Source organism: Taudactylus pleione, unplaced genomic scaffold (assembly GCF_031769625.1).
Source record: "Taudactylus pleione unplaced genomic scaffold, aTauple2 ptg000212l, whole genome shotgun sequence".
Lineage (NCBI taxonomy): Eukaryota > Metazoa > Chordata > Amphibia > Anura > Myobatrachidae > Taudactylus > Taudactylus pleione.
In genome coordinates, this window is record NW_028284614.1 from 3,354,399 (window position 1) to 3,380,655 (window position 26,257).

Below are 26,257 nucleotides of genomic sequence, written 5' to 3' on the forward strand. Positions count from 1 at the left end.
TTCTTGCATTCTATTTAACATAGCAGCCCAAAATGTTGCATACAACCATAGAATCAATCTAAATGCACCATATTAAACTTTCAAAGTTTACGGCAGGTAAAAGGTTAAAGCCTCTATTAAATACTGTGGGTGCGATTCAGACCCAGACGCAAAGCAGCGCACTTTCGCTGCCATCAGGGTCAGGGTATGCAAATTTCACGATCGCACGGCAAGGCTTAAGGACGCCCTCTATGTCTTAGAGAGTGACGACAGAGTGAACGCACGCCGGTCTAAAGACGCCCACTTTTCTTTCTTAGCACACGTCATCTCCAGGAAGTGTATTATTAATCGGTAACATCGAGAGCCATCGGAGCTGCTCGCAGCCCTTGAGGTTGACCCTACCCCACCGCAAGCACTGCGATCAGTGCAGGCTGAAATACAACCAAGTGACATGTACAATGACGCCTCCATGCTGATTATGGACGCCCATAAAACGCCGTTTTGACGCCCAGACACGCCTGCGTTCGCAGCATCACTCCCCCGTTCACGGCACCTTCCCCTGGAACCACCCACAAATGTCACTCAAAGTAGCGTCCAGTCTGTGTACTACGAGCGCACGATTCCCGAACGCAGACGCGCGACAATCGCGCATAGCGTGCGTTCGCGGCTTAGCGTCCAGGTCTGAATCAGGCCCTGTATGTGACAAGTTCACACTGAATGAATTACAATACTGCCAGTCAATGGAGTCATGATATTTGCTAAATGACATTAAAAAAAAAAAAAAAATTCCCAAGGAGTTAAAAATACAAAGCCATCATGCTGATTTAAAATTATTTTTTTTAGCTCTACAAATATTAAACTTATTGTTCATCAAAGTGCACAGTTTCTGCTTGACGGACATTCTATATCATATTCCCAGAGGTCGCGCTCTATATTTAGCTCTTTTCTTGAATAATATTCTTTAGGGGTATACTGCTCTACATTTCATACAATGCATCATGTTTGCAGGGTAATACACACTGGCAGTTTTCCTGGCGGTAACATCGGGCTCTGCTTTGTGTGCTCTGCTCACTTCTTCATCTGTTACATATTTATGTTATTTATTGAAGCCGCGATGGGACTAGAGTGGCAGTACTGGATTCCTTGGTGCAGGCATGTGTTTGCCACTGAATTGCTTTGGTTTTTTATGTGATTCCAAATGTTACACATCAGTAAAACACAGTAGTGTATCTAAGGCTAAGGCTGCACCTGGCAAAGTTAAGGTCTCTTGACTATCTAAGACGTCTACTCAAGTGCTTTGCGACACCATGCATTACGGACACTGCATTTCTGAACTACAACACCATGGAAGCTCCTTGATGGCGCTCAGGGGGCCTTAATTCAGTAAGGATCCCAATAGCAATTACGCACGCAGTCTCACTGCGAAGATACTGTATGCTAATGATTGCAATCGCAATGCCATACGCAGCCTAACATAAGGACGCCCACTTTACCTTATACATATCCATAATACTTAGCAGGACTGCAAAACCATCGGTAACATGGAGTACCATCGGAACCTCACGCACACTTGCACAAGCTCTGACCTTACTCAGGAATTGCTAACCTCATCGCACGCAGTGAAAGGCCAAGCTGCGTACGACATCGCAGTGGCTAATTTATGCACGCCCCTGTAACGGCGCTCATACACTCTGACATGCCTGCGTTTCGCCGACCACCTCCCTCAAACAGCACTTCCTGTCAATCTCTCTGCGATGGGTCTGCGTAGTCACTGCGATAGCAGTTCCGATCGCAGTGGAGTCTTCGCGCACTGCGATGCATATACGCATGCGCAGAGCGCAACATTCGGCTGATTGCGTGCGTAATCGCAATAGCTTTCCCCTGCGTCAGGTGGCCACTAGCCCCCTCTGGGTTAAAATTTGTGGGTGGGTGAGTCGGGCAGTGCCCTTCACCCCCCACACACACACACTTGACCGTGACCCTCGACGAGTGCCATTCTGGCAACCAGTAGTAATGACCCTGCTAAAACATAATCAGATAAAGTATTATAAAATTAGTTTTCTTTGCTAGAATACTACAAACAGTACAGACAGACAGTGTGCAAAACTATGTCTATATATTGTCCAGCCGCATCACATTTTGCAAGTTACCGTGGGATAGCAATAGTAATATGATCTCCCAGCAGGAGGTTCCAGCATCAGCTCACATTTGTGGGAGATCCTTCAATGCAGGTCCCAGAGACTACTGCAGAAAGGGGAGGGGTATTTTGAATAACGTCCCACCCACTTTACTGCAGAAGTGGATTGAACCCCAAAAAAAGGTTCTCTGCTCTCTCCGGATCCCGGGGGGTCTCCTGGAAATTCCTGGAGTGTATACAAGTATGTGATCTGCTGCTAGCATGGGCGACGGAACAGAGGAGCAAGAGGGCAGTCGGCCCCCTCCAAAACATTTTTGAGATGCCAGGGGCTGCATCCACGGTCGCAGTTTCCTGGCCCTAGCAGGCCGGCCATCCTGCATAAGCTGACGCTTACTTAGCTGGCCGGCGCCATCCACCATCGTGATGATGGTCGCGATGGTTGTTCCAGCCTGCAACCTCGGTCGCAGTGCTGGGATCACAAATGCAGCAGGGGGTGTCATAAACATTACACCTCATCATTCGGGCAGTGCAGGCTATTGCTATAACGCACAGCCCCTGCCTTCTGCTCCCTGGTGGTCCCACCCTCCCCTCCCCTGTGCTGCCCACCCGCCTCCACCCACAACAGGTAAGTTGGAGGGAGAGGGAGAGGTTGTATGGTAAGGGGGGTGCACGAATATTAAATTATATCTTGCTCCTCCCATATGAAATCGTTCTGATGCCCCTGGCTGCACGGTGTTTGCAGTGGTTGATACTGTACATGCGGGCACTGGCGGTTATTCTTTGAGAGGACAGGCTGGTGTGGTTTTTAGAGTGACTGACTGGCACTGCTGGTATACTATCACAGCACTCTGTGAAATGTGGGACCACTGGTCTGTGATTACTAAGTCTATATTCAAGTAGTGGCTTATATAAGGCACTGGTATAATGTCACTTTTTTGGCACCGCTGTCATTCAGATATGCAATGTGTGTGTTCATTAGTAGGCTGTTTACATTTGTACATTTTGCTGTAGTGCTTCTTTGTGCTATGTAACAGAACGCTGCGCTGCTCTGTCAGAGTGACACATTGTAGTGGATGGAACATTCAGTCACCTCGTCACATTGAAAGCGCATCGGCAATGACAATACTCCCCTCTCACAGCTGAAGAGCACTGAAGCACCACCCGTAGCCAATTAAACTACATTTTCCCTTCGCTGCCATGTGTCAGAGTTGAGCGAATCTTTAAAATTTGAAAATTGTGACCGATAGGCGAATTCGATCACAAGATTTCTAATTTCATTTGTCAATCTATCACATAAATCAGTGTCTCCTAATTTAGTTCCTGCCTTTTCTGCCCTCAGCCATCTCTCACTAGTATGACTAGTGTGACTGGGAGCTAGGGAGGCTGTTATGCAGCATTATTGTTAAGCTTTTGCTGCTGTCTTGCGTACTAATTTTGCTTTTAAAGCATAAATTAAATTCCATTTTAAAAAATTAGGCGTTTATCTTTCACATAATGCACAGTGGCAGGCTATGCGTATAATGTTGTTATATACCATTTTTCTTGTTTTGTTTCCTTAAGCTGTTATTAAAGCTTGATCATTCTGCACATGGTCATGTGACAACCATGGAAACCACAGTCGCATGGCACATGATGTAGTGAGCAGAGAGGCTTTGTAAATGCCCCTGTGAGCTCTGTCTGTTCTTTGTAATGTCAAATCTTCCCATCCTTCTCACCCCTCTGCCTTCAAATGACATGTTGTGAGCCTGAGGCAGCCATATTTGCTGTAAACCCCAAAAAGCATTCTTAAACTGAGATAACGATTTGTAGATGGACATCTAAAAATAAGTATGCTTAATTAAAACTTGTCACTTAAAGAATAAAATAAAAGATGCCTTATTTGTGGGATTGCTGCTTTAAACCTCACGTATTATGGCCCTGATTCAGACCCACTCGCAAGTGGGCGTACGCACGTTCGCCGCACGTAAAAAAATATTTAAATTCAAGTACTCGCTCGTTTTTTCCTACGCAGCTAAAAATCCGCCCCAAACTCAGGCGACCCCTCCTCTGACTAACGAGCGTGCCAAATAGCGAGCGTACATCCCCGAAATGGCTTGAAGGGAACGCACGCACAAGTACAAACCGGAAGTGGGACTGTCAGATTCCGATTACCTGCTCGTTTTTTCGGCCTACCTCCCTCAATCGTATCATGCCAATCAATATATCAATTAGCTTAATTTTTTTTTTTTTTCAACACAATGCAATAAACTTTAATCTTGTCCGTGTTTGTATTTGCTCGCAGAATACGTACGGCTGAAACCTTCGCTTTTATTGTTCCAAAGACATGTTAGCCCCAATTAAACAATTGTTCTATTTGTTTGTCTCCCCACAATTTTTCTGTGGTTAATTTCTTTATTTAAATTAGCTTACGCATGTCACTGCATCAAGCCTATCATAACTCTCAAGAGATTTCTGGCCCTGTCGAACACATGACTCATACACTAACCAATAGAATTGGTCCTGTTAATTTCACAAATACATTAGCCAATCAAATTTTTTTTGGGTGCTTTATTAAAAATATTTTGTCAAAAAAACACCATTGCCATCATGAGATCCGCCGCATTCACCAGGCGCGAACTGCTGGTGCTGACGGAGGTGATGGACAGGAGGATCACCAGTCAGCCTCCACCCATCTCCAATAGGCGCAAGCGTTCCGCATATGCGGAGGTACGTCGACGCCTGCGCTCCTTCGGCTCACGCCGACATATTGGCCAGCTGGAGCGCAGGTGGTCGGACCTGCACCGGCGGACGCCCCGCTTGCTGGCATGCTTTCGCATGCAGATTGCGGAAAGTAAGTGTTCTGGACTGTGGTTTTCAAGTTTTTCTTGTGGGCCCTAACTGCGTGTGCATGTTTTCATGTCTGTCCTATTGAGTCATTGTAGTCATATCTGCATGTGCATGTTTTCATGTCTGTCCTATTGAGTCATTGTAGTCATATCTGCATGTGCATGTTTTCATGTCTGTCCTATTGAGTCATTGTAGTCATATCTGCATGTGAATGTTTTCATGTCTGTCCTATTGAGTCATTGTAGTCATATCTGCATGTGCATGTTTTCATGTCTGTCCTATTGAGTCATTGTAGTCATATCTGCATGTGCATGTTTTCATGTCTGTCCTATTGAGTCATTGTAGTCATATCTGCATGTGCATGTTTTTATGTCTGTCCTATTGAGTCATTGTAGTCATATCTGCATGTGCATGTTTTCATGTCTGTCCTATTGAGTCATTGTAGTCATATCTGCATGTGCATGTTTTCATGTCTGTCCTATTGAGTCATTGTAGTCATATCTGCATGTGCATGTTTTCATGTCTGTCCTATTGAGTCATTGTAGTCATATCTGCATGTGCATGTTTTTATGTCTGTCCTATTGAGTCATTGTAGTCATATCTGCATGTGCATGTTTTTATGTCTGTCCTATTGAGTCATTGTAGTCATATCTGCATGTGCATGTTTTCATGTCTGTCCTATTGAGTCATTGTAGTCATATCTGCATGTGCATGTTTTCATGTCTGTCCTATTGAGTCATTGTAGTCATATCTGCATGTGCATGTTTTCATGTCTGTCCTATTGAGTCATTGTAGTCATATCTGCATGTGCATGTTTTTATGTCTGTCCTATTTTTTTTTTTTGGTTTCCTGTTGAAACTAACAACAATTTTTTGGTCATTTTTTAGGGGCACAGCAAACACTACGGCGGCATCGCCACACAAGACGCCGGTCCCGGCCCCTCTCTCCAACCCCCAATTCCTCTATTCCCCCCTCCTCCCCAGACCCTGTGGCCGATATTTCTGTACTACTTCCCCTCCAGCCCAATTCCCCCTCTCCTCCATCCGTCCCTCCTCCAAATACCCCCTCCCAGGATCAAGAAAACACCCTGCCCCTCGGGTTGGGGAATTTAGCCACCTCCGAGGTGGTCCAGGGAGTGGCTTCTGGCTCTCTCGTTTTGGAGAACGGTATGTTTTTAAAGTTTATTTTGGACACCACAAACTGTTTGTATGTAATCATGTGTCGTCCCCATTTTTTTAAACTTTTTTTCGCCTTAGGGTATTTTTGGGGGTTGTCTGTACATGTTCCTGCTGATGTCACCATACACATATCACACCTGTGTGCCTTTTTTTAGGGCCCTTGTATTTTTGGCATACGACATTTTGGGGTTCTGGGTTTTATCCGTGTAATTTTTTTTTGGCCCACAAGCTTGTAAGTTTGTGTTTGCTTGTTTTTTGTTTTTTTACAATGTTGCTTCATTATCGATTTATTAATCCCCAAACTTTTGTCACCCACAGAGGAACAGAGGCGTCGGGAAGAGATTCTGAATTGTGTGGGCCGTATGCGGGAGCAGGTCACCGGGCTAATGCAGGGCCTTGAGCATCTGTTGGTCCTCCTTAGGAATTAGTTTTTTTTTTATTTTTTTTACAAATTGTTTCTTAATAAATCTGTTTAAAATCAAGCTCTGTCTCATGCGTTTGGAGTAAATCCAAGATTCTTTACACTGACATAAGTAGACTCTTAAAGCAAGGTTTGCCCCAGAAACTCACTACAGATTGTGTGTTGTATTTCGAATGCAAACAGGCACAAGAAACACCTCCCAGTACCAATGTCATTTTCCTTTTTTGTGGTGGTCAACATGATAGTTTACACCATTTTTCAGGTTCCTATTTGGTGGCCAAACTGCTCAGGACAATCTTACGAAGGCAACTGATTGTACACGATTCCTTGTTGTGTTGGTTAGTACCCCGAAAACATATTACATTTTAGCTCCACTTGCTTCATTACTGGGTTACCCCTTAGGTAAAATTAACGTTTTGGGAGTTTGTTTACACTTGCTTCTAACGTGCCCAAAAAGGAAACAAATTACACTCTCCAAATATTTATTCACAACAGAAATCAAAATCCAAAGTGGTCACTCACAAACAAAACACACAGTGATAATCAGAAAAACTCCACATACCAAAAAAACTAAACAAACACACAACAAATCAAGAACTGGTTGACGAAGGTCCATGTCCACATGATTTCAAAAATATGGCGTTGCAATATTGGTGTCAGAATATATTCCCGAAGTTTCCACAGAAAGGTTTTGGAAGGGTAGCAGGAATTAGTCATCGTGGGAGTGCCAAAGATTATGCAAACAAACAGAAGATGGTGCAAGAATTAATATAAAAAAAGATGAACGTTAAAAAAATGGAACACATTGGGTATACACACTGTTGTTTGATCAATAATTACCTAAAATATCGGGCCACCACATCATCGCGTATGGCCCCCCCACATACTGACCTCCGACCAACCTCGGGGGGGCCATCCTCAGGTAAGGCATCCTCTGGCTGCATTGGAACACCACTCCTTATGGCGATGTTGTGAAATATCCCACACAGGACCACAATTTTCGAAACCATATCCGGCAAATACATGAGCTCGCCACCAGAGCGGTGGAGGAATCTGAATCGGCCTTTTAAAAGGCCGATACAGCGCTCCACCACTTGCCTGGTGGCTGTAAGTGCGGTATTAAACTCACTTTGTGGACCTGGTGTGGGAGCCAAGTAAGGAGTGAGCAGCCAGGGCATGCAAGGGTATCCACTGTCTCCTGTGAAAAAGAATAGACAACATCAGGATCACTGTGTATCAAGCTTAACATTGTTATGTACTAAAGGTCTCCACTTACCCAGAAGCCATGCATCACCAGCTTGTAGGTTGTTTAATTTGTGCCATATCCCTGATTGCCGGATGACGAAGGAGTCATGTGCACTTCCTGGTAATTTTGCATTCAGGGACAGGATCTGGAGGGAGGCATCACATACCACCATTACATTCAGGGAGTGATAGTGTTTCCTGTTTCGAAATATGGCCTCCAGCCGTGCTGGAGGCTGAAGTGGTATGTGAGTACCATCCACAACCCCTATGATGTGTGGGAAGCCAGCTATTTGGTAAAAATTGGCCTTGGCCACACTAAGGGCACCCATATCCAAAGGCATTTGAATAAAATGATGGAGGTGCTTGAAAAGTGCCTCCATCACTGCCCTCAGGATCCGGGAAAAGGAGGATTGTGAGATGCCCGCCACTATTCCCACCGTTGTTTGAAACGATCCTGAGGCACAGAAATGTAACACCGCCATAAATTGCGTAAGTGGTGGTATTGCTGTAGGACTGTCAATTTGCCGCTCAAGATCACTCTCTATTAATGAGAGAGTGTCTATGATGATTTTGGGAGGAAGACGGTAGCGTCTTAAAACCTCATCATCGGGCATTCCAAAAAGGGTGACACATGTTCGAAATATCTGGGGCCTTGCACGCCTACGATGCCTACGCCTGGGACGAGATTGAGGTTGGTCGGCTTCCGGGAGCATGGCCAGAACAATCCGCCCTAGATCAACCTGAAATGGCAAGATTGGAATGTAAGGCTTTGGACCCACCCCAAAAGAAAATTCAAAACAACTTAGCTTGATGATACCATCCATTGCTGCTTACATGCCGGGGTATTGTCATGATACGTCCAAACTGAAATTAATCACAAAAATTATTTTACAAATTTCACTCTGTGCATTTTTGTTTCTAAATTTTGTGCTAGACCAAACTTAAAATATGCGAAACACACATTTGGCAAAAGTGCAAAACGACATTGCACACAGTACATCAAAATGGGTTGAAATGTTTGCACAAAAAGCGAAAGGGCAACCTCAAAAATATAAAAATGATTAATAAGCATTTTAAAAAGCGCTAATTAGTTCGCAAATACAAGTCACAATAGTAAGTAGTAAAAATGCGCTAATTAGTTCGCAAATACAAGTCACAATAGTAAGTAGTAAAAATGCGCTAATTAGTTCGCAAATACAAGTCACAATAGTAAGTAGTAAAAATGCGCTAATTAGTTCGCAAATACAAGTCACAATAGTAAGTAGTAAAAATGCGCTAATTAGTTCGCAAATACAAGTCACAATAGTAAGTAGTAAAAATGCGCTAATTAGTTCGCAAATACAAGTCACAATAGTAAGTAGTAAAAATGCGCTAATTAGTTCGCAAATACAAGATAAAAAATGGACTTACCAAGAGCAAATATATAAGAGTCCAAATCAAAAGGTCTTTGGGTCCGAAATTAATCAAAAGCTAAAATAGATGAAAATAGGGATCCAAAATTTAAAAAAACAAAGAAACACAATGAAACAACAATTGATCAAAAGTTAGACTTCACAAAACTTACCAAATCAAGAAACGAGGTCCAAAAAATAAAAAGCAAAAAAGAGAACGGAAAATAAAATTGCAAATCTACCAAACAAAATAATCTCCAACCGCCAACTCCTTTATACGCAAACAATACACTCCAGCCAAGGTAACCTCCAACAATCCAAAAACGCCACCTCGACTCGAGACACACCAAGCCATAAATAGTGTTTCGTTTCCCGCACAAATTAAGGAGGGATCATAGGAACGCACAATCAATGATGCGGCCGCAAAATAAGGACGCATGCATAAATACGTCACGAAAACACATTAAAATTCTGGTGTATTTCTTGTTTGGACCTCAGACATGGCGACAGACCAGGGAAACAATGCCCAAGAGTCAGGCGGTAAGTCTTTCATGCATTTTGTATCAATGATTAATTTGAAACATAAGATTGGGCAAGTTGTGATTTTGTGAAATCTGAATATTTACACAAATAGGTGAGGAGGATGACATGGAAGAGGCTGCTGGGCCCAGTATTCCGGCCAAAGCTGCCAAAAAAAAAAGGCAGCCACATTTCACAAGAAAGGAGATGGAGGTTTTGATACAGAAGTGTGTGGACATCCTGCCACAGGCAGACAGGAATATGAGTCTAAGCCAGAAGGGGAGAATGTGGGAAGAGGTAGCCGTTGCTGTCAATAGGGTGGGTGATTATGTCCGTCTAGCCCGGGATGTCAAACGGCGGTAAGTAAACACTTGCCCCCCCTAAAAACAAACACCATTTTAAACAAAAGGATAATGGCTTCCATTTTTTCCCACAGATGGGGCGACTTCAAATATCGCCTAAAGCAAAAACTCGCGGACAGGGCTAGGCATGCAAGGGGGACAGGTGGGGGTCCCACCCCTGTGTCATTGGAGTTGACGGATTTAGAAGAGCTGGCACAGGGGTGTGTGCAGCCTGTGGAGGTGTTTGGCGTGTCCAATATGGATACGGACATGCCAGACTTTGCGGCTCCTCATGTTGTCCCAGGTAAATCTTTTGATGTCATCAACTCTGAAATGTTATTGTGCCAATATGTAGATTCTAATGTGAGGCTTTTCTCTTTTTTCCTAACAGAGACACAGGCGGATGAGTCTGCTCCAGAGGGGAGCCTTGGCCGCCGAATTTCTGCTGGCTCGGCAGGGGAGGAGCCAGTACATCCCGCTGAGGACCCTGCAGAAGCCAGTCCAGGGCAATCCCCCTCGCAGGCAGTGTCCCTCCTCACAGAACTCAATTTCAAATCGGGTTTCCATACGGAGATTCTGCAGAGGATGGACGCCAGTCTGGTACGGGTGGCTGAGGCCCTGGAGCAAAATGCTGCGGCCAACGTGACCATTGGTCAGGCCCTGGCGGAAAATACCAGGGCCAACATCCGCATCGCCAATGCCCTGGAGCAGCTCGTTCGCCAGCACATGGTGGAGCCGACCTCCCTTCCTGCCGGAACATCAGGATCCTCCACCTCTGGCACAACATCAGCCAATCCTCCAAATGTGCCTAGCCCTGTGCCTAGTCCAGAGGCCACAACATCTGCCTCTGGACAGGCCAGCCCGATGACATCCCAGACCCGGTCTGGCGCCCTCCCTCCCCCATCGGTGACAGCAATGGTGACTTTTCCCACAATCCTTCTGTGCTTGGCTCATATTCCTTTCTGGGCCAAACTTCCCTCTCCTTTCTTGTGAAATGTTTTTAAATTTTGGATGTATGTTTATGTCAACAGTTATGTTGGGCCAATTTGTTTGATTTTGGGACATATCTTTGGCAAAAAAAGATGTCCCCAATATTTTAATTTTTTATTTTTTTGTTTGAGCAATAAATTGAAACAAAAAATCTGACATTGGATTGTGAAATTATTGTACAAATGGGTTACATTTAATCCTGGACCAAAAGGCAAAAACTGGCAAAAAACAAGAAAAAAAAAAAAAAAAGAAATGGGCTCTTTAAGGAACGTTTAAAAAATCATATAACGAGGCAAATTCAAGAGGTAAAAATAAAATGGTGCGAAAATTAAAACATGATGACATTATTGTTACAATAGGCCCTAACCACCAAATTGAGGGCAAAATAAACCCCCACAAATGTACGCAAATTGATTGTGTCATCCCAGACATTAGCAGCTATGAGTTCCACCTGCGTACGGTTTTGTGCTATCCCAAAAAACTGATTTCAAAACACATACCAAGCCGGTTTTCAATCCAACACTAATTGCTTTTCAGCCCTCCCGCGATTAATCGCAACAACATCGTGGAGTCCCGGAACGGAGGAGAAGGCCATCGCCAATGTGGTCGAGTAATCCAGACCCTAAGCTGTGCGAGCATTTTGAAGGGAAAGAGGATCATCCAGTGACGTATGAGTCGGTCCGAACACATTTTACGCTCGCATTTGCTAATGTATGTACGCCCCAAAAACGCCTCGCCACGCCTGCGTTTTTCCATCTCCACCCCCGTCAACACCCAAAAACGCCCTGTTCTGTCAATCACATTTGACATGTCACTTCCTGTACGGTATTTGACGAACGAGACCCAAAAAACTCGCAATCTGCCGTACGCACATGCGCAGTGTTACACCGACGCATGCGCGGTTATTCAACATCGGAACGCAACAAGCGTACTGCTGTTTGCGAGTGGCTCTGAATGAGGGCCTATATGTATTAATAATCTGTTGTTTTTCAGCCTGATTTGATTGTTGTGAATTTAATTATTATTTTAAAGAACTTTAACTAAACCTCATGCAATGTTTAATTCAGTAAAAAAAGATGCTCCTATTTTTTAATGAAAGCATATTAAAATATTTGAAACCTATGTGTATACGTTAGGCTTCTTTAATTTTGCACAACATTATGGCACAGCTAATGCAAATACGCACTTCCACCCATGTGCATGCTGGGGATTGCAGTTCTTTAAATGCCAGTATCCAGTAAAACTCATGGGGGTTTATTTACCAGCGTCGGGTTCTAAAACCTGCGCTTCTGTTAGTGCCCAAATTTGAAAAGAGCAATGCTTTGCCTAGTTTGTTTTGCTAGTAAGATAATTTCCCTTTTAAATTTCGGCCATAAACACGACCAGAAGCCCCGGGTGTTAGAACCTAACTTAGTAAATAAACCCTATGTGCTGTCATTGCATGCTGACACTTGTAATGCCTCAATAGGTTATTACCAGGACAGCGAAACATCTCACGGAACCTGGTGCTAGAGAGGAGGCATAACCAAGCATTGGTATGGCCACCCCTACCTGTACAATTATTCTTTGTTTCTCCACCTCCATGGCTGGCCCAGGCCTCTGCTGGGTCCCTCAGGCAAACCTAGGCCGAGGTAATTAGCACTCACCCGCCACTGCACTCTCCTCTGGGTGCCTCAAGTTATCTCATATGCCCAGTTGGACGCCATGGTGGTGGAGCTGGGGGTCATACTATCCTCGTGTTCCTTCTATCAACTCATTAATTTCATTCTCTACATTTGAAGTTCCTGCTATTCGCCTCTCCCAACCTGTTCACCTTTGTGTAGCTGTCATCTCTCGTCCCCCTGGCCTCAGCTCCAAATTATTTGACAACTTTGCTTCCTGGCTATCATATTTCCTTTCCTCAGACCTTCCCTCTCTCATCTTAGGTGACTATTAGGTGAATATCCCTATTGATGCCCCCACTGACTCCTCTGCCTCTAAACTCCTTACCCTCACTTCATCACTTGGTCTCTCTCAATGGACCTTATCACCCTGTCAAGTGAGAAGACACTTAAGGGGTCTAGTTACTAAGCAGTGTTAGGAGCCAGAGTGAAAAGTGATAAGGTGCCAGCCAATCAGCTCCCAACTGTCATTTTTCAAACACAGCCTGTGAGATGACAGTTAGGAGCTGATTGGCTGTCGCCTTATCACTTTTCACTCTGGCTCCTAACACTGCTTAGTAAATAGACCCCTTAGGGGCCTATTCATCAGTACTAAAAAATCAATGGAGGTAATTAGGTTTAGAACTCGCATGGAGTTCTACCTAATTACAGGAGGAATTTATCATTCCTCCTCTCCATCAGTATCTAGTCCGAAAAGCTGTCATTTTTGCGATGACAGCTCTTCAGAAAATAGATACTTTTCCCTGCCTGCTCTAACTTACCTCAGCTGTAATCAGTGCTGCACATGCGCCGTTACGTACTGATTCTGTGTCCGTCCGCCACCCCCAACCGCCCCCCCCTCCTCCCTCCGCTCCCCTCTCACCTACCTGGCCGCCTGTCACAGGCTGCAGCCGTGGGCCCCGGACCTTCTGCCTGAAGATTTATTTATTCTTCAAACTTTACTGTGTTCTCCCGGGGGAGAACACACAGTCTGTGTCAGAGCAGCAGCCGGAGCCGGAGGAGGGACCAGGGAGTGACGGAGGGAGCCGGAGGACCTGCCCAGCTGAAAGCAGGTAAGCGTAACCCGCTATACACCACCTGAGACTGGCGTATAGTAACACCATCAAATTCCAAAAACTCATCATTTTCGGAATTCGATGAATAAGTCTAATTTCTACAGCCCCATACTATGTATGGGAAGTGTGGAAATGAACGCAGGCGGACTTAACCAGGAGATATCAGTGTTATCTCCTGTGTTAAGTGGGTTAATAAATAAATAAATACTAAAATAACGGTAATTAAGGAAAATCTCCTTAAAACCGTTATTTTAGTGTTGATGAATAGGCCCCACACTCCCTAATATCACTAATTCCTCTTTCTCTCTCTCTAACCATCATCTTCTTTATTTTAACTAATCTCTCACTCCTTCTCCATTTCTGACTCCCAATACTACCACCCCTACAGTAATTGTAATCTTGAGGCTGTTGACACTGGGGGGTAAATTTACTAAAGTGAGAGTTTTTAGAAGTGAGTTGTAAAAGTGATGTTGCCCATAGCAACTAATCAGATTCTAGCTATTATTTTCTAGAAGGTGCTAGTTAAATGTTAAGTAGAATCTGATTGGTTGCTATTGGCAACATCACTTTTAAAACTCACTTCTAAAAACTCTCTCTTTAGTAAATTTACCCCCTGTATCCTTATTCTCCCTACTCGACTAACTTCTCTCCCCCATTGTGGCAATCTCTCCTGCCCTGACCAAGCTGTTTCCCTATACAGTGTCTCCCATACTTCGGCTCTGGACTCTGGGCCTGATTCAGAGCCGCTCGCTCTGACAGAGCGCTCGCTCTGAATCAGGGCCAGGCTTTTTTTTTTTTTGGATCAGCCTCTTGGCCGCTCGCATAGCTGTGGGTGACCACCCACAGCTATTGCGAGCGGCCATGATGATGGTCGCGATGGTCAAGACCATCGCGACCATCGGGCTTGCGATGAGACCCTTGTGGTAGGGTCTCGTGGCCGCAAGCCCCAGAGAGATTTCGGCTCTAACAGAGCCGGAATCTCTCCACTGACATCACTTGTGATGTCAGTGGGGCCGCCCCCAAGCGGCAGGCGTTCTCATGGGAACGCCGCCGTTTGGGCAGCCACCCCCCGGCCTACTCAGCAAAGGGGGCAAGCTGTTACTCAACATCGACAGCTCGCCCCCTTTGGTACGAGACCCGGAGCAACAGATTGCCCGTCGCTAGCTGGGTTACTATGTCGGTCACTAATCACCTTCGCAGATCCATGCCTTAACCTTGAATGCGAGTCTGTTTTGAGCTGCGTATGCGTGTATGGACAGAGGGCCTGATTCCCTGTTGTACGCTGATGCTGTTTCAGCTGCGAATTTGTACCCAGCTGCAATGCGAAAATATGCAAATGACGCAGTCGCCGTGGAGGTGCTTTGAGACCCCCACGCGTTTTACTGATAATCGCTCAACATCGTAAACAAGGGAAAAGCGTAAAACTCAGCTGCAACCCCACCTGCTGCTGAAGGGGTATAACTGGTTAGTAATGGGGTTTACGCAGGTGGGCTAAATTTAGTGACAGCGCATCGAGGGCATGTCATCGGAATTGCACACTGTGTTAAGTTGTGCATACGTATAAATACGCCTGTGTACAGATAGGGGCTGATGCTGTTGCATTGATGTATACTGTGAATCTACTGTACGTATTTATTATTTCCTTGAACGCAATGCGAGTGCCGAATCGCATTCAGCTCTGCATCGGATCCAGTGGCGTATCTATAATCGGTGCAGTGTGTGCGGGTCCAGGGGGCCCCCGCACTGCAGACCCTGCACCCATATTATTTTAAACTTACCTGTCCGTGGTCCCGCGGTGGCTGTCAGCGCTGCTTAGAATACCGGAAAAATGGCCGTCGCGGTCTTTTTTCTGGTGTTCTGCGCATGCGCAGTAGACTCCAGGCACACTCTAGTGCCCGGAGTCAGTAATGCTCCGGTGGCTGGCCGCGTCAGTCGGCTGCCGGCCACCGGGGGGAGAGGAGGGGGACCCGCACGGGGAGTGCACATGGGCCCCCTCCTCTATTAAGACGCCCCTGATCGGATCACTATTGAGAAAAATGTCATTTCCTTGTCAAAGTTACAGTTCCCGTAGGTGATCATGATTGCTATTTCATCCTGCTAATGGCAAAAACAAAATAAATGACCGTTCTGTCTCTTTTATTCCTAGGGGAGCCTTCTCCATCGTCCGCAGATGCGTGAAAGTTTTATCTGGTCAGGAGTATGCAGCAAAAATCATTAACACCAAGAAGCTTTCAGCCCGAGGTGAGTGCAGGGCGAAAACCTTTCATTTCTGCCCAACTGTCACCGACAGATAAGGTCACAAATTCCATGCCGAATAAATCAAGATCCTATCGGTGTAAAACAAATTAAAAAAAAGCTGAGAGTAAGACGAGAGATGACATGTGTCACAGCGATAGAGAGGATAAAGAGAGAGTGATAGAGAGACAAGAAGGATGCGAGGACAGAAGAGAGACAGTAGGGTAATATAGTATAGTTATTATTATTTATTTATAAAGTGGCAGGTACACTCCAGCACGGTGGTGCACTTGGGGAAATTGCAAACTGTGAATAATTAACACAAAAACAATCTCGTTTGTCGGAGACCGGTTCTGAGCGGTGATTAGCTTACATATAATTTGTATAAATGATGCAACAAATCACTGAAGTGCAGTTTTTCAATTCGATGTATTTATTTGCAGTAAATTGCCGGCGCACAAAATGGTTGCGTTAATTCCTGTTGCATGGGCTGGTTTTGCAATTCCTTGTCTAGAGGGGTTAACACAAGCAAGTGGCCCTGGTTTTTCTGTATGCTCATGCTGCAATGGGTGTAACAAAAACTTTCCAAATGTGGATGTGGTTTATATAGGCAATTAGTATTACATATATGACAAATTTGGCACATCAAAGAGTTACAATCAAACACCACGTTTCAGCTTCACCTAATAAAGCTGAGACTATTCTAATTACCTCTATACAATACAGATATCATTCTAGCTGCCTCTATACAATACACAGAGCATTCTGATGAACAATATGCAAAACAGGGACTATTTTAATGACCAGTATACAAAATAGAGAGCACTCTAGTGACCTCGGTACACCACAAAGAGCATGCCAGCTACATTTGCACAAAGCAGAGAGCATTCAAACTTCACATCACCCTCGCCTGGTCCACGCTGCATATTGAATTGCAAATTCCTGTGATACTTGCCCCGTCAACCATCCTTTATGTATAAGGTACAAATTAGTAGGCATTGCGCAATAATTATTTAAAGCCAAGTTGGATCCTGATCCTAGAATGCTGGGTTCTATTTTTAAACAGGGATAGGCTCATGAAAAACAGCCTTGGTTCAAATCCACAGCTTAGCAATGTGTGTACATCCCCTAGACCCCATAACCAGACCTGTCATTAATTTAATAGTGTCCATGTTTGATACATAGGCCTTCCTCCCTGCGTCCTGCCCTGGCATTAAATTAGTAGCATTCACATTGAATTAATAGAGCTACTCTCCTCTAACCTAAATTAACACACCAAACAATGACAATTATCAGGTGCTAATGAATTATTCCCATGTGGAGTGATATTAATTAATCAAGATTATCTCCTGAGCCTGCTATCCCGGCTAAGGGTGGCTTGCTGCTCTCTTATAGATCTAGAACAGAAGCAAAACAGAAAATATGGATTTTGCACAACAGTATTTAAGGCTACTATAACAAATATATTAAAAAATAATCTATATATGTACGGCACAGATTTCGTGTCAGTTTAGTGCATTTTATAGTTGACCTGCTGATTTTTATTGGCTCAATCAGAGTTTTAAGACATGCTTCAATATCACTGACCCCCGGACTCCTTAAAGGATAAGTGCACTTGTACAGTGTCCTGGATGTAGAAAATTATTATCAACTTATGCTGGGTACACACTGGCAGATATATTGGCCGATAAATTGATGGGTTAATACATCATATGCCTGGCGGGCAGTGTGTACCAGTGATAAGTCTGTGAACGACGTAGTTCCCAGACTTATCATGTTGGTTGTAATGCACATCGTGCTGTGTGTACAGGTGATCAGCCGCCCGCCCGTACACAGCAGCCGTGGGAAGCTGGTCGCAGCACGACCACCGGCCATTGGAGCCCGTGGACAGAAGGAAGAAGATGGTTGTTCAGTGGGTATGCAGTCGGGATGCCGACGGTCTAAATGCTGACCATCGGCATCCCGACTGTCTGATCCCGGCAAGGGTCTAATGACAGGCGTCGAAATCCCAACGCCTGTCATTTTACCTACGCCGGGAGCCTGAGGGGGGGAGGGTTAGGTTAGGGGCTCCTGGGGGGGCTTAAGGTCAGGCAGCCACCCGGGAGGGTTAGGGTTAGGCTAGGGGAAGGGGTGGTTAGGGTTAGGCACCCCTGGGGGAGGTTAGGTTTAGGCACCCCACAGGGAGACTTAGGTTTAGGCTGCGGGGAAGGGGGGGGTTAGGTTCAAGCACTTAGAGGGGGGTTAGGGTTAGGCACTTGGGGGGGGAGGTTAGGGTTAGGCACCCCTAAAGGAGGATTAGGGTTAGGTTAGGGAATTAGGTTAGCGGTACTTACCTAAATTAGCAGTCGGGATCTTCACCCCTGTCGGGCTTCCGCTGTCGGGATTTGAACCGCCGGTCATACTGATTCCGTTCAGTGTGTATAGCTGCATACACACGGAACGATCTGTACCACCAACAACTTGAAAGATATCTTTCAGTGAAGTCATCCTGCCACATATCTGACCAGGCAAAGTTGATGATATCATGAAAGTTGGCCTGCATGTACAGATGATCATAGATATCGTTATCATTCATGCGGGAACACGCATTGTTGATTGTTCACTGCATAAAAATGAACGATATATCGCTGAATTATATCGTTATCGTTCATATTGTTCATAGATATCGTACCGTGTGTACGTACCTTAAGAACAACCATCATCTGCAGATATATCTGCTAGGTGTGTGCTTAAAGGTCATTAACCTGACATAATAATGGCTTTAGTGGCATGTGGATCCTGTGTGTATTTTAGCACTGGAAACACGCTCATTAAACATAGCATCAGCGAAAACTCCTCCATTGCTCCCAACCCCTCAAAAGTGTCGAAATGTGGCTTGGCAGTGCTAGGGTCCCATCACTCAATTTGTACAAATATAAAATGCCGTAATGAAGTGTCTGGACAGTATAATTAGTAAATGTGAAAGTTGCATTTGCAGTGTAAACTACAATTTAATACAGACACAAATACAAGAAAAAAGTACAAAACTAAACTCAGTTAGATACAAACGTTGTCAAAACACCCCCAAAAAATAAATAAATTGGGAATCATCTTAACGGCTGCTGTCCCAATGCTAGTATCAGTTAAGTAATGCGATTAGGGGGCAGCAAATTCATATAATATTCGTGTGGTACAAAAGAATGACAATAAAAAGGTCAACAGTCAATTGACACCAAGGCCCGTATTCAATTTGAGGCGAAAAGCCGGAATCCGCGGAAAATTTTTGCCAAAGACGTCATTTCGCCAGGCTGAAAAGTATCGCCTGGGCGGAAAGTCAATGCAGTGTAATAGGCGGAAAAGTTTCGCCTATGAATAGCAGGCAGAAAAAAGTGCAGATTTGGGGTTTTGGGGTGCAACGTTGTGGGAACCCCAGTGCAGCCTTCAGACAGTCCCCCAAAGATAAACTGTGTCAAAAAAAATACTTAAGAACACACCAAAAAATCACTTTGAATTTGGGGGCGAAAAAAAAAATATGTTGGGGGACAAAGATAAAAACTAGCGAACTTGACTCTGGGTGGGTCCCCAAGTATGCCCCAGGTGTTTTTTTCATTGCAGTGGCTTGTGGCAGGTGGATTTTTCACGATTTTTGCACCACTTATACAAAAACGCTATTTAGCAGCTATTGACCCCATTTAAAAACACCAAATACCTTCAGCAAGCCAAATTGGGGGTAACAATAGCTAACCCCCATGTTAGAGCATCTATTTGGGTGTGTCAGGCTGATTTCCCCAAATCTGACTGTACTTTCCACCTGTTCAAGTTTTGCCGGGTCCCGTTTTCACGCGGGCCCATGCGCGATACTTTTCCGCCTACAAAACACGCGATGTAGGCGAAAAAAGTCCAGGAGGCAGAAAAGTCAAATTGAATACGGCTCCTAGGGGTACATTTACTAAAGTGAGAGTTTTTAGAAGTGAGTTTTAAAAGTGATGTTGCCCATAGCAACCAAGCAGATTCTAGCTATTATCTTCTAGAAGGTGCTAGATAAATGTTAAGTAGAATCTGATTGGTTGCTATGGGAAACATCACTTTTAAAACTCACTTCTAAAAACTCTCACTTTAGTAAATTTACCCCCTAGTCTCTACAATCCCATTAACAGAAGATTCCAGTATATTATTAGATAAAGGGTTAGTAACTTAGTGGAAACCTCCGAGGTCCCGCGTTGGGTCTCTCAGCATTGCTGAAAATGCCGGAAAATGGCCACCGCTGCCATTTTTCCGGCGATTTGCGCAAGCGCAGTGAGGAAGTCATCTGGAAAATGGCGGTCGCGCCATTTCCCCGGCGATCAGCGCATGCGCAGTAGACTCTGGGCACACTCTAGTGCCCAGAGTCTACTGATTCTGCGGTGGCCGGCCTCTCTAAAGACGCCCCTGATTGTTAGCCAGTTGGGATGCTGGTTTCCAGATACTGAGCACTGGTATCCCGTACCCAACCTCAGCCCAAGGAAAGCCCACTGAAACCCCCAGCTCTTACGTCCAAATTCATCTGCTTTTATAGAATGGTAACCATCAGGAGGCATGCGCAATTAGACTCGGAGGCATGCGTAGACTGAAAACATCAGCTGCTTGCGTGCCACATTGACAATGGGTCCAGCTCTGAGTCAGGCCCACTGTGTGGTGTGCAATACACAAACCCATTGCGCACTTTGTTACTCACACAGAACCTTGACTGAATGTCCAGACTATGTAGCTCAAGGAGAAAAACTGGCAGCTGTAAGCACTGACTCATCGCATTATTGATTTCCTGTTACTCACAGCTGCTGCTTCATCCATCATTGCATAATCATCCTTAGCTTTCACAAGTCTCAATTCTATTCCAAACATAGGGCCTGATTCAGAGCCGAACGCTCTGAGCAGAACGCTCGCTCTGAATCAGGGCCGTCCTATTTAAATGTGGAGCGGCCTTATGGACGCTCGCATAGCTGTGGGTTACCACCCACAGCTTATGCGAGCGTCCATGGTGATGGTCGCGATAGTCAAGACCATCGCGACCATCGGGCTTGCGACGAGACCCTGCGGTAGGGTCTCGCTGCCGCAAGCCCAGGAGTGATTTTGGCTCTATCAGAGCCAAAGTCACTCCCACTGACATCATTACTGATGTCAGTGGGGCCGGACTCAGACGGTAGGCGTTCCCATGGGAACGCCTCCGTCTGGCCGCCACGCCCCCGGCACGCCCACCAAAGGGGGCGTGCTGTCAGTCACCATCAACAGCACGCCCCGTTTGGTGCGAGACCCCGAGCGACGTATTTCTCATCGCTCGCCGGGTCTCGCGCATGCGCACGACGGAGCTCCCTCCGTCGTGCGCATGCACATTCTCACAACATCAACCCGCTTGCGAGCGAACTTTGCTCGCGAGCGGGTCTGAATGACCCCCATAATGTGGGTTTTCAATAATCTCTAAGGGGCATATATTTACCAATATTCTGCAATCGACACCCATAATTTTAATTTCTTATCACCGCATATTGCTGGATTTTACCAATAACCACAGGCATGGACATAGGACCTGATTCGGACCCGCTCGCGAACACGCGATCGCTCGCTGTGAGCGATTTTTGCCTATCTGCTCATGCGTATAATTCGCAGTGCGCATGCGCAAGCCATTCATTGCGATCTGATTTTGGTAGCTCGTAAGCCACTATCAGGTCACTGCTTTGAGTGACAGATAGCGCCGTTTGTGGGTGGTAACAGGGGAAGGTGCTTGTGAACGGGGGAGTGGTGCTGCGAACGCAGGCGTGTCTGCCCGCCAAAACGCAGTTTAAAGGGCGTGCGTAATAGCAAAGTAGCATCATTGATCAAGTCATCTGCATGTATTTCAGCCCGTACTGATCGCAGTGCTTGCGGCGGGGAAAGGCAACCCCAAGGGCTGCGAGCAGCTCCGATGGCTCTCGATGGTCCCGATTAATCATACATTTCCCGGAGATGACTTTTGTTGCGAGTGGCAAGGGGGCGTCTTCAGACACTTGCGAGCACACTTTGCCATAGCTTGCAAACACACAGTGGGCGTCCTTACGCAACGTAGTGCGAGCGCTTAATTTACATATACGGACGCTTTTTGCCAGCGAGCGATCGCATCTTGCGAGCGGGTCTGAATGAGCTCCATAGGCTCTGATAGGTCGCTACAATGTGTAAAAAGTGGCTGCTGATGTGATTGCTTTTCTTCCAGGTTTAGACCCCGGCTGCGCTGCTCTGCATGCCAGCTCATTAAACCATGCATATGCATGAGGAGATTACTGGGGTTCCCTCTCCTGGAAAACTTTGCGGAATGTAGCCCTTACACTCCAATGGTTGCAATTGGCTATTGGTGCCAATTGGTGGGTTTCACAATTTAGCAGCCCCCAGAGACAAGGACACTACTTTTGTAAACACAAATAGAGGGGAAACGGAGGGACCATAGCAGATATCAGTGATCTCTGTTGCGGACCCCCTTCTAACATCCTAGAGATGTTGAAATTTTGCGGATGCCCTTCGACAGATTTACGGGGGAAGTCCAGTGAGGTTGTTAGGATCTGCAGTTAAGCAGATCATATTGTTTGCAGTTTCCAGCCTTAGTTGCTACTGAGGCACTGCACTAATTACTGCCTGTCTGTGTGCAGTATCAGGTGCACACTAATTGATTCTCATGTCTGTGCACAGCCTAGGTGCACACTAGTCTGTCATTAAGGGAGGTTTGCTCTGGTTGGACCCTGTTTCTGTTAAATTCCAGCCAGTCCTTCACTCCATGCCAGTGATAGAGTTACTCGTGCTTCCGGTTGTTCCAGTCTCCTGTTTGTTCAGTCGAGTACCTGTGCCCAGCTTGAGTATAATTCACTGCCGTTTGTTCCATCCAGGCGGCACGGTCCGCATTCCATCTGCTGTGTGCTGCTTGAGTCATCTAAGCAGCACAGTGTGTATCTCTGCCCTCAGCAGCATGTGTCATCCCAGCGGTTCAGAGTACACTTCCGTCCCGGGAGCATGCCAGCGTCCGGCGACATTGGTAGCATCTCAGCATCCCAAGTGCACAATCCAGCGCACTGACGCCAGTGTCAACCCGGCGACATTGGTAGCATCTCAGCGTCCCAAGTGCACAATCCGGCGCACCGATGCCAGTGTCAACTCGGCGACATCGGTGGTATCTCAGTGTCTTGTTCACATTTTCATAAAGAGACTCACCAGCCCTCAAGGCTGCTTCAACGACCCAAAGGCTGCATCTCACCTTTGGCCCACAGGCCTCAACTAGTAAAAGCAAACCAGCCCTTAAGGCTGCTTCAACTGCCCACAGGCTGCGTCTCACCTTCGGCCCACAGGCCCTTACTAGTAAAGCAAACCAGCCCTCAATGTTGGTACTAAAGCCCACAGGCTGCATCTCACCTTCGGCCCACAGGCTGCTACTAGTAAAAGCAACCCAGCCCTCAAGGCTGCTTCAACAGCCCAAAGGCTGCGTCTCTCCAACGGCCCAAAGGTCACAACTAGTAAAGGCAAATCAGCCCTCAAGGCTGCTTCCACAGCCCAGTGGCTGCATCACTCCCTCAGCCCTCTGGCCACGATTAGTCAATGCATATCAGCCCTCAAGGCTGACACTAGACTTGATCTTGCGTGATTAACCATGAGTTCCTAACAGAGGTGTAGTGCTGCCATTCGCAGCATCTCAGACATACCTCCATGATGTAATACCATGATTTGCCACATTATACCATGGGGCGGGGCCACGGTGACAATTTAAGTCATCATGGCCCCACCTACTTCAGGTTCCGGGAGGTTGTCGACTCTCTAGGGAACCCAGGATAACTCTCCCATATACTGGAGTCTTCCAGTATGGGGAGAGTAGGCAAGTATGCCATATGTATTTAAGAAAACGGGCACAACAACTTGTGATTACTTACCCTTCTCATTTTGCTGCGAGGACATTTGGTCTTGTGCAGTGTGCATGGCACAATATAAAGGGAAACAATATATAACACACGGCAACGTGAGGGTGGCAGGCAGCAGGGAAACCTGGGAACTCACAAGACACAGCCAATAACTCTCCCACTATCGCAGCCTCAGGGTGAAATGTAATAGGGTGAGAGTTTCGAAAATGTCAGAGCTTAGCAGTAATCTCTCACATTGGTCGGGTTTTATCTTCAAAATGGGAAAACATCTGGATGAGAGTTTAAATCGTGAGAGTTTTTTGAGTTTAAAGGGGCCTATTCATCAACACTAAAATAAAGTTTTTAAGGACATTTTCCTTAATTACCGTTATTTTAGTATTCATGAAGACACTTAACACAGGAGATATCACTGATATCTCCTGGGTAAGTCCGCCCGCGTTAATTTCCACACTCCCCATACATTAATACATTAGTATGGGGATGTAGAAATTACGCTATTCATCAAATTCCGAAAATTATGTATTTTGGAAGTTGATGGTGTTGCCACTCTCAGGTGCCGTATAGCGGGTTATCTGCTGGGCAGGTCCTCGACTCCCTCCGTCGCTCCCTGGTCCCTCCTCCGGCTCCAGCTGCTGCTCCGATTGTGTTCTCCTGGCAAAACACAGTAAAGTTTAAAAAATATATATATATGTATGTATTTTTTTTTAAACTTTACTGTTTTCTCACTGGTGGGAGCCGCAGGGTTACTAATGTTTATCCTGCGGCTCCCACCATTTTCAATGGCGGGAGCCATTCATTGGCTGAGAGGCGGGGCCTGACCTCTCTCAGCCAATGAACGCACAGACACGGAGCTTCAAAGGATGAAGCCGCGTCTGTGCGCTTCATACGTGAAGGAGTAATCAGTCTGGTTAGACTGATTACTCCTTAATGCGAGGGTCCAGTTTTATCGTTTTATTATTTTAACCCATGGATGCCTACTGGAGAAGGTGATAAATGGAGGTAAGATAGGTGAGTATTGTGTGAGTGTGTGTATGTATGTATGTATTAAAGTTATACTTTGTAATGTGTGTGTGTTTCTTGGGACATTTCTTTACAGGTGAACTACAAGTCCCAGTGGGCCCTTAATGCCCCTCATGCAGGTACTTGTGGTTCTCCAACTACCAGCATGCAGGGGAGGCTTGCTGGGACCTGCAGTTCTACTGGAAAGACAATGTTTATTTATATCTCTTTTTACACCACACTGTCACAATCAACCCATCACCCACCACCCAGGGGAGGCGGGGATAGCCCCGGCTATCAGCCCAGGCTAGGGGTGCCCTGGAGAGGGAGACCCCATTTTTTGAAGGGGTTTCCAACTCCCCAGGGATCCCTGGCCTGTGCTGACTAACGGTCAGGGCTGATGCTGCGGCTGGGGGGCCCGGTGATAGGGCTCCACTGGCTGTGGCATCAGTCCCCTGTTAGAAAGGGTCCAGGGCTGGTTCTGGATCTTACAGGGAGACCCTACGCAAATTTTTCCCTGTAAATCCAGAACCAGCTCTGCTTCCCATAGCCCTGTGCTGCTTGTACTAAGGGCCTAATTCAGAGCTGAACGCTCTGACCAGAGCACTCGCTCTGAATCAGGGCCCTCCTACCATTTTTTGGAGCGTCCTCATGGACGCTCGCACAGCTATGGGTTGCCACCCACAGCTATAGCGAGCGTCCATGATGATGGTCGCGATGGTCTTGACCATCGCGACCATCGAGCTTGTGACGGAGACCCTGCGGTAGGGTCTCGCTTCCGCAAGCCCTGGAGTGATTTTGGCTCTGTCAGTGGGGCCGGCTTGAGACGCCCCCGGCACGCCCACCAAAGGGGGCGTGCTGTCAATCAACATCGACAGCACGCCCCCTTTGGTGCGAGACCCGGAGCGATGGTGAGCCCGTCGCTTGCCAGGTCTCGCGCATGCGCACGACGGAGCTCCCTCCGTCGTGCGCATGCGCAGTGGGGAACATCGACCCGCTTGCGAGCGTCCTGCTGCTCGTGAGCGGGTCTGAATGATCCCCTAAGTACAGGGAGACCCTACGTTATTTTTTCCCTGTACTTAGTCAACCAGAACAGCGTTGGCAAAGTCCGGGGCTGGTTGTGTTTTGGGGGGTGACCTCACGTTTTATTTTTTTTTTAAATTTAACTATTTAGACACTTTTTCAAGGCAGATACATGCAGGCATCTCACTGATGTCTGCATCTATCTGTGTGAAAACTAACTGCTCATGCTGAAAGTGAACGCATTAAGCAGTTCGTTGTGTTGGGGATTTGAACAGTGATTTGAAGGGTGATTTGCCGTTCGATTCGGACATGAACTTGCCAAATCGAACAGTAAATCACTCTTCAATACCGACTCAAATCGAATTTATTTT

At 46.1% G+C, this 26,257-nt stretch overlaps 1 protein-coding gene across 3 annotated transcripts in view; it reads left to right on the forward strand.

The window, feature by feature from the left end:
* Window positions 1-26,257, forward strand: part of CAMK2A (calcium/calmodulin dependent protein kinase II alpha) — a 249,234-nt gene that overhangs the window by 68,811 nt on the left and 154,166 nt on the right. For all 3 annotated transcript variants that reach the window (XM_088478264.1, XM_088478263.1, XM_088478262.1), the window contains one exon: window positions 15,890-15,984. In XM_088478264.1, coding sequence (XP_088334390.1) covers window positions 15,890-15,984 — 95 coding nt within the window. The remainder of the gene's footprint in view (window positions 1-15,889; window positions 15,985-26,257) is intronic.